The 17,055-nt window shown below is 40.6% G+C and overlaps 1 protein-coding gene across 1 annotated transcript in view; it reads right to left on the bottom strand.

Moving 5' to 3' along the window:
* Window positions 1-13,985, bottom strand: part of CCDC68 (coiled-coil domain containing 68) — a gene marked incomplete at its 3' end in the record, with an annotated part of 48,651 nt that extends 34,666 nt beyond the window's left edge. The window contains exons 1-5 of the mRNA XM_080714446.1: window positions 13,866-13,985; window positions 12,330-12,416; window positions 7,928-8,068; window positions 6,214-6,339; window positions 3,893-4,021 (exon numbers count right to left, since the gene is read on the bottom strand). Coding sequence (XP_080570572.1) covers window positions 3,893-4,021; window positions 6,214-6,339; window positions 7,928-8,068; window positions 12,330-12,416; window positions 13,866-13,982 — 600 coding nt within the window. The 5' untranslated portion in view covers window positions 13,983-13,985. The remainder of the gene's footprint in view (window positions 1-3,892; window positions 4,022-6,213; window positions 6,340-7,927; window positions 8,069-12,329; window positions 12,417-13,865) is intronic.
* Window positions 13,986-17,055: the final 3,070 nt, after the last annotated feature.

Genomic DNA, 17,055 nt, shown 5'->3' with positions numbered 1-17,055 from the left:
GAGCCAGACTCCCAGCCTTATTTTATCTTTCGCTTTTGAAAAAGGTTCTCAGTGAGTTGCTGAAGGCCTCACTAATGTGCTGAGATTGGCCTCTAATCCACAATCCTCCTGTCTCGGCTCCCCAAGTACTGGGAATACAGGAATGTGCCCCGATATCAGCTAGGAAATGAGACTCTTTTGTGTGTGTGGTACTGGGGACTGAATGTGGGGTGGGGGGGTATGCCTCTCAGCTATACCCTCCAGCCTACTTTTTTTTAATTTATTTTTTAGTTTGAAATAGGGTCTCACTAAGTTGCTGAGGCTGGCTTTGAACTTGAGTTCCTTCTGTCTGAGATTACTAGAATTACTGGGCATGCACCAACATGCCCAGCTTAGGAAATAACACTCTTAATCAGAAGGTAACATCCATGAGGAGAATTAAGAACATTTATATATTTTATCAACATAGATACAGATATTCTTTCTGGCATTTCATCAGTGCGGCTCGCTCAGATCCCAAAAGTGATTGGAGCAGAGTGGACACCAATTTATATCATTAACAAATGTTCACATCCACCTGACTTAGGATCCCAGAATATCATTTTTATGCAGCACGAGAGAGGAGAGGTGATGGAAAGGGTTTTGAGCTAGAAACGGGAGGCTTATAGGATACTTTCTAGTTCACGCTATCCTCGTTTATAAAATGACGATGAGGAAAAAATGGTCTCCAACGTGCCTTTGAGCTCTAAGATCCTAATGGGGCTCAATCAATGACACTAGAAAACAAATCCAACGGAACAGAATTGCACTGCTAGCAAGAGGAACATATGCCATATTCAAATGCTCTTATTGGATGCTTTTGCTGGCTTATCGCTGCGTACCGAATTCGTTCTCACTGCATTCCTGATTAAAGTGGGACAGATGGTGGAGGTTTTAAGTAATGTGTTCATTACCAGACCTCATACCACTAATGGCTATTTACTGGAGCAGGGCCTTGTTCGAGTGAGTAGCAGATGAATCCTTCTCCAGGGGCACCCCCAGCCTGGGCAGTATTCATCAACCTTTCTGCGGACGTGTATTTTGCAGTTTCACTTCCTTTTTGAACTTGGATCTTTTTCCTATTAATACAAAAAGACTCCACACTCTCTCCCCTCATTCAGATAGACACCCTGCACTGGAGAAACTTCCTTCTCGTTTGATTTCTCTTTATCTCCTGTAAGACGAGAAGATAATATCAAGCTTTGCTTCTTAAAGTTTTATTTGCTTGTTTTGCAAATATAAACTCTCTTTAAACTAAATAGGTTAAAAAACACTCCTGCATACAGCCTCCCATCCCATCTCCACTCATATTGAAGATCCAGAGATCCCAAGAGGCTCCAGTCTAGAAGTTATTGAACTACAGTATTCTGGAAGGTCACTCAAAGACTTGCTTAGCCAACTGCAATTTCCTAAAGACTTGCTTAGCCAATTGCAAAGCTCCTAGAGGTATCTCAAGTGTGGGTCAGTATCAAGGTAGGAGCTAGGCCATCATTTTCAAGAAATTTCCTGCCAGTATCTGAGCCAGTGGAACCTTATTCTTCAATACACTCCCTGCCTTCAAATGAGGCAGTCAATCTTCCAAAAAGACCCCTTGGAGAATCAAAACCAAGAGACCCAGAAAGTTCCTTGAGCCTCCACATGATCCAGTTCTACACATTGCAATCCCCCAAATAATGACTATGTCCACTCATTCACACATATTCAGCCTTTGGCTCAGTGCCCTGCATGGCAGGTGCTCAAGTCTACTGATAAACAGTCGAGTGAACGCACCCCAGAATTCCAAGAGGATCTCACACCTACTACAGAATCCCCTGGGTTGTTAAGAAATAGAAATTACTTTTCCCTGCTATTTTGTTCATTTTTTTTAGCACTGACATGTGGCCACAAACCAGACTGTGTCTCTGGGTTTGAGAGAGGGTGATTGTAAGCTAGCTTAGATTCCAAGCTGGTTAATCAAGTTGTTTGGTTAAACCTATTTGGTTTTCAGAATTGTCTCTCATTCCTTAACACAAACATTCATTGTGCATTCTTCTATTTATTACCAGATGAAGTATTCTAATACTCCTAAGTATTCAACCAAATATTGTAGATTTTCAAAAAAATATATTATTTTAAATGAGCATGCTTGGATAAACCAACTGCTTAAGGACATTCCAGCCTAGTGCTCCTGCTAAAGCATAACAAGGAGTGACCCATGGGATAAGGGAGATGTAGCTGTATGTAATTATTATTAGATCCTGCTAAGTGTGGGCCTATTTAGTTCTTGCAATTTTCCCCATAGGACCATGATTAAAATTAAAATTCCAAATTCACAGTGGTATAAAACTATACATTCCTGGAAAATATCTTAGAATGAATCAAAGTCTTTTTTAGTAAAAACCTGAATGCTATTGAAATGTGATGTTTTTAAGTGACATTCTAAAACGGTATAACACAGACAGACTTATAATACAAATCAAGGCTGACGGGAGCAGAGTCAAATCAGGGAATTAATGTGATAAACATCAAAATGCATCGGGCAAAATCCACTAGAAGCCAAAGCCTACATTCTTATCTACCCTCCATAGTTTCAGAAATGCCCATTTCCGATTTCCTTTGGTACTGAAAGTTACTCTTCCTTGTTTTGCTTGACTCTAAATTCTAAGGCACTTGTAATTAAATTCATGTGTCCACCTTCTGTTTGTATTTGGAGCACCAGAAACTTAAAGAAATACCACATAAAACTTTTATCATTTTTCTTGATTTATTTATTTATTTATTTATTGGTGGTACTGGGGTTCCTGGAAACCCTTCTACCTCCGGGTTACACTACCAGACCCATTTTTATATTTTTATTTGAAAACAGGGTCTCTTAAGCCAGGGGGGCTGGCTTCGAACCTACGCAATCCTCCTGTCTCCGCCTCCCAAGCGCTGGGATTACAAGCGTGCGCCACCACGCCCGGCTTCTTGATGTTTTTAAATATTGGAGATTGAACCCAGGGATAATCTGCCTCCAAACTACATTTCACCACAATATATATATTTGAAACAGGGTCTCATTAAGTTGCTGAGAATCTTACCAGTTTTTCTGGCTGACCTCAAACTTGTGATCCTCCTCTCTTAGCCTCCCAAATTCTAGGATTACAGGTATGTACCACCACATCCTGCTATCATTTTTTTCTTCTATTATTATTATTCTCCAATTATATCATTAGATATGATTTCATGAAGTTCATATAACTCACCAGTTATATCTTTAGATATAATTTGATATAATTCCAATTTTCATAAAATGGCTTGCTTTTCTCACTGTGATATCTCTCTCTCTCTCTCTCTCTCTCTCTCTCTCTCTCTCTCTCTCTCTCTCCTAGTGCAGCCATCAGTTTTTATAAATCCAGGGGGTTGCCAAAAAGTGGGTTTTTCACTGATTCTAATACATAGACATGGAGGGTCTGGGGTGGGAATAAGGGAAGGGCTAAATGAGTGCTGTGTGCATGTAGGCCTCTACCATCTTGTACTCCATTAAGATGTATGACTACAACACGGCAATAAAAATAAAAAATAAAAACCACCCTAAAATTAATAATACATAGACATGCTATGAGTGCAACCACCTACTGCATTATGAATCCATCAGGTACACTTTGTGACATTTTACATTACTTCCATTCACAGTCCCCCCATCCCCCCGGGTCCCCTTTGTAAGACAAATATTGACCAGAAAGAAAAAATGATATGACTACACTATTTGCAGAAGTAGATCAAAATTATACTATGGATCATATTAAATGTTCAAGGGAAAATGATACCATTGAACACTTCCTAAGATCCAGTGTCATAAGGAAATGTTCACAGCATGGTGTGAAGAAATCCCTTTAATTCCCCGGGCACTAACCTTTTCCATCCTCTCCACCAGCTTCTCCAGTTCTGTGATTTGGCTGTGCTTTTCTTCAAGTTTTTCAGCAACTTGATTCAGATTTTCAACATTCTGTCTCAACTGCTGTTCTTTTTCAAGCTTGTTAACCTTCGGTCAGGAAAACAATTGCCAAACTTTGGTTTTTATTAGAAAAGACACAAAGAATCATCTCCTAGAATTTTCTCACTAGCCACAGCAAGGAATAATCCACAGTTGTTTAGAATTACTTTTGATTTTGGTGTTTCCTTCAGAATACAGCTGATGAAAGCAACAACAAATCATTAGAGGATAATAGTGTACAAATATTATCCTTAGAACATTGATATTTTTTTTGCCAGAGTTTCCTTCATGAGCAGGTATGAGAACATGTGCTCATTTTTTTAAATTTCCCTCTCTCCCATCCATCACCCCCAATTAGGCCTCCTTATTTGCTCATCTATGTTTTCTCCTTCTTCATCTAGAGTTCCTTCTATGATCCTGTTTTTCTTCCTAGCTTCTGCATATTGAAGAGCGCATCCAATTTCTTAGTTTTTGTGAATGTTAATCTCACTTAACATATGCTAATTTTTAAAAAGCAAAACATTTCAAAATGTTAGACTTTTTCTCAACAACAATTACCTAGAGCAAAAAATAAAATCTTAAATGTCCAATTAAAAAACGTTTCCTAAGCCAGGTGTGGTGGCGTACGCTTGTAATCCCAGCATTCGGGAGGCTGAGACCGGAGGATCGCGGTTTGTGGACAACCTCAGCTACTTAGTGAGGCCCTCTGCAACTCAGTGAGACCCTGTTTCAAAATAAAGAATAAAAAATAGGGCAGGGGGTGTAGCTTGGAGGTCGAATGCCCCTGGGTTCCATCCCCAGACTCGCAAAAAAAAAAAAAAAAAAAAAGTTTCCTTTTGAAGCAGGAAGTGTCATCCAAGCAGAATAATTGTCCCCACTGTGTCCAGGGGTTCCTTTCTTGGCCTGCCTCAGAAGCTGAAAGACCACAGAGGAATGGCTTCCATCTGGCCATCCATGCGCCCTCCTTGAGGATATTTCAATGTGATTCCTATCTGACATGCACAGGCATATCTGCATGTGTTTAAAGCAGAACTTGAGATTTCTCAGTAAAAATAAAAGTGTCTGTTGACCCTTGAAAATACTAGGAAGGCATTTCTGCCAGGCCACAAGGGCTGGGGCTGCGGCAGGGACACTCATATCCTAACCCTGCAGGTCTCACTGCTCCCAGCCACATATAACAGCCAGTTTCTTTTACTTAATTACATGTTTCATTCCCATCCAGCACACAGGTGTGTTTGCAACATCAGCATCACAGCCTGAAACAGGACAGGTTGTCTACCTAACCTGTGGATTTCCTATGATGCTTCCCTGGGGATCGTCCCAAAGCCAGAGGTCCCAGGCACCTTACCCCTATTTTGAGTTTCAGCAAACAAACTCATGCACACACATACACACACATACTTTTTTCTCCTCTAATCCTAGAATACATTTTTCAGACTTTTTATTGGTCCTAGTATACATACTTCTAAAGCAAACAACTGTAAGAGTATGAATTTGCATGTGTATGTATAAATATATATACACACAATTTGTTTTTAAGCTCCTAACCTAAAGAATGTATTTTAAGACCCAAGTGATTTTTAACCCGTTTGTCTGGCTCAACAGTCCTTTTAGAGACAAACAAAACAAAACAAAACAGAAAAACCCAAGTGTGGAGAGGTCGGATCATCTTAGTCAAAGGCGGGGTCAGAAAAGGTGTCACTGGCTGGGCATGGTGGCCCATGCCGGTAACCCAGTTCTTGAGAGTCTGAGACAGGAGGATCACAGGTTCAAAGCCAGACTCAGCAACTTATCAAGGCCTTCAGCAACTTAGTGAGATGCTGTTTTAAAATTTAAAAGAGTTTAAGTGCTTGTGATTACAGGTCAAAGATAGAATGCTCCTGGATTCAATTCCCAGTATCAAAATAACAACCACCATCATCATCATCGTCGTCAGCGTCATCATCATCATCATCATCATCATCATCCAGCTGAGCTGGCGAGGACCTCCAGGCACAGTGGCCCTGCCTGTCCCACCTGTGTGGCACAGGAGCTCTGGGCAAGAATGGCTACACAGTGGCTCAGTGACATGTGACGTGGGCCAAAGTGGGATGGGGAACAGCACAAAGGATGGTACTCTGCTGTGTCCCCGAGCTTGCCAAATCATTGCCCATGGCTTTTCACATCTAACTCATGCAGAAAGAAAGGGCTGGACTGGCTTGTGTGGGTCAGCTTTACAGGGTAGAGATGCTGGTTGGTACCTGGAGCCAATGTTTACTCTCCTCATGCCTCTTCTTGGTGTCTTCAGATTGAGTGTGGTAGTTTTCAAATAATCTCTGGGCCACATTTCTCAGAGCTGCTGCGCCAGCTTCTCTGGAGGCTTCTAGCTAAGAAGAAAAAAAAAAGGTCACTCTGCATGTTTTGACATTTTCAGTAAAAAAAAAGGAGGGGGGTTAAAGGCAGATAGTTTGATGGGCAATTAAAAACATGGAGGCTATAATTAAACCATATGCACCCTCATCGACTACGGGTAGAAGAAAAGACACTGTTATTTGGTGAGAGGAAAATATAAAATAAAAAATGCCGTGCTTACTGGGCCAGTGAGCAATGTCATATTTTCCCTGGCCAAGATAAACCAGAGATCTGCGCATGTAGATGCCTTATATAAATAGGCAGCAGCCTTCAAGGGGACTCCACTGCAACCCATCAGCTTTTACAATTAGCGTGAGTCTCAGGCTTTCCCTCTCTCTCTCTCTCTCTCTCTCCCTCTCTCTCTCTCTCTCTCTCTCTCTCTCTCTCTCTCTCTTTTTTTTGGTGGTACTGGGGTTCCTGGAAACCCTTCTACCTCCAGGCTACACTCCCAGACCTATTTTATACTTCTTTTTTATTTTTCAAACAGGGTCTCTTAAGCCAGCGCGGCTGACTTTGAACCTGTGCGATCCTCCTGTCTCCGCCTCCCAAGCGCAGGGATTACAAGTGTGCGCCAGCACGCCCGGCTAGTGTGAGTCTCTCACTGCTAATGCCTACAACAGTACTGAAAGGTGTCTTCCTGAAATAGAAGTGGCACAGGTTTGGAGTAGTAAAACAATAGTAGGGAGGCTGGCAGAGGTTGATGGCAGGTTCGAGACCAGCCTCAGCAACTTAATGAGGCCCTCAATTTACCAAGACTTTTTATTCCAAAATAAAAATAAAATACGGCTTGGGGTATGGCTCACAGGTACAAAACCCCTAGATTCAATCCCTAGAACAACAAAAATAAAAAGTGAAAGAGAGAAAGAGGCCAAAAAGGTGTCACAAATCTTTCAAAGATTTAACCTAAGAAAACAATGAAGGATAGCTACAAAGATTTACCGACCAAAATATTCATTATAGGACTGCATCTAAAACAAGACCCCAGGGTGTTTTCATTTCGAGTCACCCACCCCCCATACCATTTTGGCATGGGGCTGTATTTCTATTTTCTGTATTTCTATCTTTCTTATAAACTTCTTTAAATCTTCAAAAAAAAAGACCCCAAAAGGAAAATAGAAAGCACTTACCAAAATGTTAAACACATAGTGAGATATCCGACTGTGAATGCGATAACTCATATTGATTAAATGTGCAAATATTGTTTAAAATTTACTGTGATTCAGAACACAGAGCGAGAGATTTACCCTCTTAAATTTCTAAGCATTGTCAGCTCTCACACAAGGACACACAGCAGGGCTCTAGAACTTACTCATCTTTCACGACCGGAATTTTATATCCATGGATCATTTGTAAAGTTTTTTCAATAATAAAAATAGTCCTCAAGGGAAAATGAGTGAGTGCTGACTTGTGAAATATGAAGTCTGTACATCTGTGAGCATACGTGTGGACCTGTGGATGTGGGCGACTGTGTCCCTGCTCAGGTAGATCTGTGACTGCCGATAATCTACCTCTTGGCTCAAAGGCTCAAAACATGAAGCTTGACACTTCTCCCAAGAGGCATACCTTGATTTTCAAGACTTCATTCTCTTTGCTCATTTCTAAGAGCTGAAGGTCTTTTCCTCTCATTTCTTCCATAAGCGAATCCACGTTGCAACCGGAGGGGTCCAGTTCAGAATCAGAGCCATTCTGAACGTTTCCACAGTGCTGAAATGCACAAATGTTGAAAGTCATACAGCTATTACCCTTATCGAAGACGATTCAGGTCAATGCAAATAAATCTCTTGAAACTCAGCTATCAATGGAGAGTTCTGGGTAAAGCAGATGGCCTCTATATTTACTCAAGTTGGAACAAATTGTTACATTAAAAAAATGCTCAGTATGGTGGCATAGGCCTATAATCCCAGTACTTGGGAGGCTAAAACAGGAGGATTGCAGGATGGAAGCTAGCCTCGGCATCTTAGTGAGGCACTCTGCAACTTAGTGTACCACTTTTCAAAATAAAATAAATAAATAAATAAATAGTACATAAATAAAGTAGGGTTGGGAGTATAGCTCAGAGATTGGATGCCCCTGGGTTCAATCCCTAGTACCACAAAATATAGAAGAACAACATATCTTATGCCTTTTATATTTCCTATAAACATGCCACTAAGTGTATCTTAGGAGATAAATAATGTCCACAAGACCCAATCTCTTATCTAAGTCTTGGCCACAAATACACTTTGGTTACATTGCATTATAGACTAATGTAATCAGACCTAATAGCTATAATACATAATATTCAATGCTCAACAATGCTTCATCACAATTGAATTTCATATTAAATTTCCAATCATTATAACTCTATGTAAACTTTAGCTCACTGAAACAACACTCGGATGATATATCTCCTCTGGGGTCATAGGTATAGAGAGGTGGAAAGTAAATCAGAAAACATCTAACTTAGCCCATCAGCTTTATAGAGAAACCAGATTTATGTAGCCAGTGAGAGGGCTCATGGCACACCTTCCTGATCCTGCACCCTACCCTGTGTTCTTCCAGCTTATATCAAGACAGATGGAAAACTTATTATATACCTGCATGTACCCTACAATTATAATAACATTATATATATATATATATATACATATATATGCATATGATCTATATATAGGTCATATTTTCAGTGTTTTATGTACTCCTCTGTCTGAATATCCAAAGTATTAAAAGGCACTATGCCTCTTACAGATGAGAATATTGAAGATGAGAGTTTAACAAGCCCAAGATTATACCTAAAATAACCAACACAACCAGAATTAGAACCCAAGTTTGTTTAACAACAGAGCCCATGTTCTCTGCAGCAATACACTAACTACGTTTGCAGAAATAAAAATCCGAAAGGATATAGTGTAGACAAATAACATCTTCCCTCTCTGTAGCTCTGCCATTGTTTTGATTTTATGGTCCAGACCCTTTCATATATTCTCACTGTCCACATACAGAGTAGAAATCGTTTTTTTAATCTCTTAAAGACTAGACGACAGAAAGACTATAGAAGGTAGATTATTGGCAGTGATATATAGCTGGCTACAAAGAATCATGCTTCTCCAATTTTTTTTTTTTTTTTTTTGCAGGTCTGGGGATGGAACCCAGGGGCATTTGACCTCCAAGCTACATGCCCTGCCCTGTTTTTTATTCTTTATTTGAAACAGGGTCTCACTTAGTTGCAGAGCCTCCCTAAGTAGCTGAGGCTATCTGCGAACCGCGATCCTCTGGTCTCAGCCTCCCGAATGCTGGTGATTCTCCAATTTTAATATGCATAAGAATCACTTGGTGATGGATCTGGTTAAAGATGCACATTCTGCCAGAAATGGTGGGGCATGCCTGGAATCCCAGTACTTAGGAGGCTGGGGAGCACAGATTCGAGGCCAGCCTCAGCAACTTAGTGATGCCCTCAGCAACTTAGTAAGACTTCATTTCAAAATATAATAGGGCTCGGGGAGCAGCTTGGAGGTAGAATGCCCCTTAATTCAATCTCCAGCACCATGAAGGAGAAGGAGGAGGAGAAGGAGAAAGAGGAGGAAAGGAGGGGGGGAATAGGAGAAGGAGGAGGAGGAGGAGGAGGCGAAAGAGGAGGAGGAGGAGGAGGAGGAGGAGGAGGAGGAGGAGTTATGTGAATTAGGAGCTCTCAGGTGGAGCCCTGGAGGCCCTATATCCAACAAGTTCTCGATGCTGCTGCTGCTGCTGCTGCTGCTGCTGCTGCTGCTGCTGCTGCTGCTGCTGCTGCTGCTGCTGCTGATGTTGATGATGATGCTTTGGGGACCACAGACCATACTCTGAGTACTAAGACTACAATATTATGAGAAATTCCTACAGGGCCAGGTGGCTGGTATCTTGGTGCTTGGTTGGTCTGCAGACTTTCTGCATTTGGTATGGAACCACAATTCCATCTCCATTCTTCTTCTTCTTCTCCTTCATCATCTTCTTCTCTTTCATCTCCTCCTCCTCCTCCTCCTTCTTCTCCTTCTTCCTCCTCCTCCTCCTCCTCCTCCTCCTCCTCCTCTTCTTCTTCTTCTTCTTCTTCTTCTTCTTCTTCTTCTTCTTCTTCTTCTTCTTCTTCTTCATCTTCTTCTTCTTCCTTCTTTTTTTATTTTGTTGCTGGTTATTGAATCCAGGGGCATTCTACCTCTGAGTTATACCTGCAGCCCAATTTTTTATTCTTTTTTTATTTTTGAAACAGGGTCTCACTAAATTGCAGAGGGCATCTCTAGGTAGTGGAGGCTGGCCATGAACCTGGATCCTCCTGTCTCAGCCTCTCAAGTACTGGGATGACAAGCATGCGCCACCACGCCCAGCTTCATCTCCATTCTTAAGAAGGCAGCTCCTACAAAGGCCACCAACAACTCTACCTTGCTGTTTCCAATGGCCAGTCCTCAATTTACTTGACTGTGGACAACATTTCACAGTGACCCCTCCCCCCTCTGAGCCCTTTCCTGACTTGCCCTCAGTGACTCTATTCACAATCCTGCTCTCTCCCTCATTTACCAGCTTCGCCTCTCAGCCTCCTGTGATGGTTCATCTTCTTCCCAGAACCTAAGCATTGAGAAGCTAGAGACTCAACCCTTAGTTCAAAGCCCATTTCTATTTAGAGTCATTTGCTTGAAAATGGCCTCCAGTATCAGAACTTTAAACATCACCCACAGTGCCCAAATCTCTACCCAGTATCCTGGACCATGTAGCCCAGACCACTAACCTCACTTCCAGAATCATGTGTCCAGCTTCCCCTTCTTTGGAGGGCTAACAGATAACTCAGTGTGGTGAAAACTGAATTTTTGATCGTCCCTAATATTCTCAAACTTAACCTTCCTCCCCATCCCCAGTTCAGAGCACCTTTTTGGTACTGGGGATTGAACCCAGAGACATTCTACCTTCAAGCTGTACCTCTGAGCTACACCCCCAGCCCTATTTTATTTTTTTCTTTGAAACAGGGTCTTGCTAAAGTATTTCCCTAAGTTGCTGACTGGTCTCAAACCTGCCATCCTCCTGTCTCCACCTCTCAAGTACTGGGATTACAAGCATGTGCCATCATGCCTGGCCAGAGCACTTAATTTAGGAATAGTTGAAGCTATCTGTGTTAGCTTGAAAGACTGATGATGATAAAGGGGAGTCTATATATGTATTATACCCTGAGTGCTGATGTACTCTGTGACCACCCTGTATCGTGGGTAACACTGATGGGGTACACTTGGCTCAGTTGAGGTTTAACCTGGCCCGAGCCACATGAGGTTAAGTGCAGGCTGTTCCACCTTAAGCATATAAGGCTGCTCTGGAAAGGGCAGCTTACTGACGTTTTGGCAAGGTCTTCTCAACTCCAGCCTAACAGCTCTAGCTGTGTGTCCATCGGTGTGTCCCAGGTGAGCCCACAAGCTTACACACTTGTCTGTCATTGGGAAATGTCGCTCGGTATCCTCAAGGGGCTGATAGCTTCCCATATTTATTAGGTAAGGAGCTCTCTTTAAAATATTCAAGCTGATCACCGGGTGTGGTGGTGCACGGTTGTAATCCCAGTGCTTGAGAGGCGGAGACAGGAGGATCTCGCAGGTCCGAAGCCAGCCTTGCTGGCTTAAGAAACCCTGTTTCCAAATTAAAATGTAAAAATAGGTCTGGGAGTGTAGCCCAGAGGTAAAAGGGTTTCCAGGAACCCTATATATATATATATATATATATATATATATATATATATATATATATATATATATATATATGTATGTATATATTCAAGCAAAGTCTGGCCACTCCAATCTGATCCTTTTAATGGCATTTTCAGTTGAACAGTACACACATCTTTAGACACACAGGAAATATTTGATCTCTTCCTCCAAGGTTTCAAAGAAAAATAATTAGACGAAAACTTACATAAAGTCCATATAGTTTTATGCTAATTTCCTGAAAGAATGCAAGTAGTGAGTTTTGAAAAATTCATTACCTTTGCATCTAATTGGTGATTTGTACTGTTCTGTCCTGTTTCATCCTTAAACATTTGATTTCTAATCTTTTCCAGAGTAGTTCGAATCTAGAAGGGAGAAAAATAGCAATTTTGTGCAAAGACAATAAATGTCAAGTGCCTTTTTTCTGTATAACAGATAGAGGGTGCCTGCTTTATCTAGAAAGTGTGTATATATACACATACATGCACATATACATATAAATACACACATATACATACCTATATACAAAATCCATATATAGCATTAATAATATATATTATATATATATATATATATATATATATATATATTGATGTTAGCTTTAACTGTTATTGATCTAATTTACTTTAGATTGCTGAAGATGAACCTTTGGACTTTAAATACCTTTTTCAGATAAACCTAAAATATGGTAACCTAATTTACTATAATATCATACAATGCTTATTTAGTAATTAGTACTTAATGCTAAGTATTTAGTTCTTTTTATCTATGTAGTAATTTAGTACTAATTTACCATTTAGTAATTAACTATAAAACAATTACTATTTAGTAATCCCTACAAAATAATTACTATCTCATAATTACTACAAAATAATCACTATGAAATAATTACTACAAAATAATTGCTATTAAGTAATTACTACAGAAAAATCACTAAAAGGAGATCATAAAAATTTATGTATGAAATAGATGTTCCAGATTTTGATGAACAATAAAAGTACAAGACACATAAAGATAATTTAATTAGTTGATCTAAACAAGCTATGAACTATCTATGTTGGAATTTATCCATTTGTTCTAAAAAAGTTAATATGAAAATCTCTGTTCTTTAGCCCTATTATCTTGGATTCTCATATGACTTCATATTTTTTTTTAATGGTACTGGGATGGAACCCAGACACTTCTCTACCTCCTGGCTATACTCCCAGACCTATTTTTTAATATATACTTTATGGAAACAGGGTCTCACTAAGTTGCAGAAAGCCTCACTAAGTAGCTGAGGCTGGCTTCGAACCTGCGCGATCCTCCTGTCTCAGCCTCCGAAGTGCTGGGATTACAAGCGTGCGCCACCATGCCCAGTTTATAACTTCACATTTTTAATGAAGTAACATGCCCACCCCGAGTTTCACAAAGGAACAAGATAGAAGAGAAACTTGGCAGGGAATGTGAACATCTACTTGGGAACACAGTCTCAGCACTCACGAAACTCCTGGGGGAGTTATAAAGAAGCAGGAAAGTCAATACTCGGTAGGGTGGGACAAATTAAGTGCCAATAGGAGTTCTGAACCCTCTCGGCACATCACTCAATTTTACTGAGTCAAGAAAATCATTTTATTCCAAAGCAAGATGGGGTTCACATCCTCCAGAGAAATTACTAACCATGTGTTCAAATTTCAGTTTTGTCAAGACTGTCCTTTGTCAAACTAGATTTGTTCCTTTTCAGACATTCTGGGGAAGGGAAACAAAGCCTGGCAATTCATATAAAAATTCATCATAAAAATCCTATCATGCAAGTAATTCCAATGCCCACATACCTTTTTCACATATTCAGTTTCTTCAATAATATGAGCGGATGTAGATTCATACAAGGCAGAATTAGCTTCAGTCTTACCCTTTCTAGGAACTTCTGTGGTTACTGTTATTGTTGTCATTGTGAATTCTGGCTTTAAGAAAACATAAATCAAGTTGGGTGTGGCATATGCCTGTAATCCCAATACTTGGGAGGTTGAGACGGATTCAAGGCCAGGGAAGGAAAGAAGCGAAGGAGGAAGAAAAGAAAAGAGAGATGGAGGGGAGGAGAGGAAGGGGAGTGGAGAAGGAAGAGGGGAAGAGAGGGGGAAGGGGAAGGAATGGGAAGGAAAGAGAAAGAAGGAGGGAAAAAGGAAGGAAGGGAAAAGAAGGAAGGAAGGAAGGAAGGAAGGAAGGAAGGAAGGAAGGAAGGAAGGAAGGAAGGAAGGAAGAAGGGAGGGAGGAAGGAAGGGTCAGAAAGGCAAAAAAGGACACAAGAGAAAGTTAAGGCAGAAAGAGAGAATATGAATCATCAGGAATCTGTCTCATCTTTACTATGTGAACTGTATTTCATGTTAATTGATAGTTGATCAGAAAACAGTTCCTATAGAATTCCAATTAGGTAATTCATAAGGACTGATAGAACAGCTACCATTTGTAACCCCTTATGAGGTAACCAAAGCTAAAAGCATTAGGTGAATATTAAAGAAAGAAAGTTAACCTCAGAAGGCTTATTAGTCAAACATAACACAATTTAAAATTGCCATAAATTAAGAGTCTTAAGAGACATATGGCCAAACAGAACCTATCAACCTTGTTTTAATCCTGCCTTAAATCAATTATATAAAGACATATGCGTGTGTTTTGCTGGGGACTGAACACAGGAACATCCTACCTTCAAGACACAACACCAGTCATTTTTATTTTTTGTTTGTTTGTTTTGTTTTGGAACAGGGTCTTTCTAGGTTGCTCTGAGTCTCATTAAGTTGCTGAGGCTGTCTTCGAACCTGCAATCCCTCTACTCAGCCTCCCAAGTAGAGAATTGCTGACACACACCACCATGCCCAGATACGTAAAGACATTTTTGAGACTGACTAGAAGAGAACTAATACTAAAAAATGGCAGTCTTACTAGCTACAACAATGGAACCATAATATTCCTTTAGAAGATTGTATGTATTAGTGACACCTAGTGAAGAATTTGCAGGTGAAATAATACGATTTTGAACCTGCTTTAAAATAATAAGTAGGGCTGGGTGTGGTGGAGGACACCAGTAATCCCAGTACTTGCAAATCTGAGGCAGGAGGATTGCAGGTTCTCAGCCAGCTTCAGCAACTTAGCAAGGCTTTGTGAGACCCTCTTTCAAAATGACAAATAAAATAAACATGGCTGGGTGTGTAGCTCCAAGGTAGAATGCCTTTGGGTCCAATCACCATACCACTAAATAAATAAATAAATAGGTAGGGCTGGAGGTGTAGCTCAGAGATAGAATGCACTTGTGTTCAATCTCCAGCACTACTGAGAAAATAAAATAGGTAGGACTGGGGGTATAACCTCAAGGTAGAATTCTTCTGGGTTTAATCCATAGCACCCCCCAAAAAAAGTAAGTAGTAAAAAATGGATCTGGGATAAAGATAAAAGAAGCTTAGCAAAATAAAGGTAATTGTTGAAGTGTTGAGGTCAGATAAATGGGGCTCATTATACTCCTCTGTTTTGGATTGTTTGAAATGTCTATAATAAATAATAAAGAACTAAAAACTAAACTATAATTTTTAAAAGCCCTGTAAAGCAGAATTATTAAACCCATTTCACTGGTAAGGAAGCCAAGATGCCCATACGAATGTTAACTTACCCAAGATCACTGGTCTTTTGGACACCGAGTTCAGGACCTTTCCATCCCGTTCTGTCTGGCTTCCATAGAGACAGACAGACGAAAAGATGTTCAAAATTCAGCAATGACTTACACTGCAAAAGGACAAAAAGCCTTTTCACAGAGGCCAGCATCACTTTGAAGTAACAGCCTCCGGGGACACCACCAAGTCCTGTATTTATCCTTTAATCTTCAATGAAATTGGCAGAGCATACCAAGCATTTCCCATTTTATTATAAATCCTGCTAGAGGGCCTCTCAGGCTTCTATTTGTCTCGGCTGCGGATGACTTGGCAGCAGCTCTGCAAGTCCGCTGTGCAGAATGCTCCTGAAAGCACTTCTCTGACTCAGTACCCTGAAGTCTCTTCCAGGATTACACACTTGGTCCAAAACAACTCTTATATGCTCAACGCAAAAGCAGCAACCTTAGACAGCAGTATGTAATGGTCAGGAGAGGATAGGGGTCAGCAAACACACCCCCACCCCAAGCCAGCTCCCTGCTGTCCGTAAGGCTTATGAGCCACATGTGGTTCTTACATTTTGAGTGGTGCAAAAGAAAATTCACCAGAATAGCATCTTATGCCATGTGGAAATCACCAAAAGTTCAAATTGAGGGATGTTTTACTCTAACATAATCGTGACGGCTTATTTGCACACGGTCCTTGCTGCCGTGGCTCTGGATAGTGGAGTTGAGCACTTCAGAGAAAACAAGTGACAAGCAAGGCCTGAAATACCATGTGGCCATTCCCAGAAACGCTTGCTGACCCCTGGGATAGGGAGTGGCAGGGACAGAGGCAGGGCCCAGGAGAGACAGCCCAGCCAAGCAATCCTGGCCCAGGCTGCTTTGTTTCGCTTTCTCCAGTTCCACCCGTCTTGATCTACAATCTCATTAGACCAACTTACTTTCATTTTTCTTTTTTGTATGTTATGCATCATGGACACTGACAAATGAGAAGAAGCATTTTTATCATAAGAAAGAATCACCTTTTAGAAAGGATGCTATTGTCTTCTCAGTCTCATGACTGGACAATTACATTGGGATTCATGCTATGTATCCAAAAATATACTCCCGTCTCTGCCTTCTCTTTTCTCTTTCTTTCTTTCTTTCTTTCTTTCTTTCTTTCTTTCTTTCTTTCTTTCTTTCTTTCTTTCCTTCCTTCTTTCTTTCTTTGCTCCTTCCTTCTTTCCTTCCTTCCTTTCTTCCTTCCTTTCTTTTCTCTCTCTCTCTTTCTCTCTTTCTTCCTTCTTTTTTTCATTCTCTCATTTTTCAGCACTGAGGATTGAACCCAGGGGCATCCTACATCCAAATTACACCACAGGCCTTTTCATATTTTGTGAGTCTCGCTA

Source organism: Muscardinus avellanarius (genome assembly GCF_963383645.1).
Source record: "Muscardinus avellanarius genome assembly, chromosome: 17".
NCBI lineage: Eukaryota > Metazoa > Chordata > Mammalia > Rodentia > Gliridae > Muscardinus > Muscardinus avellanarius.
This window is presented reverse-complemented; position numbering and strand designations above follow the sequence as displayed.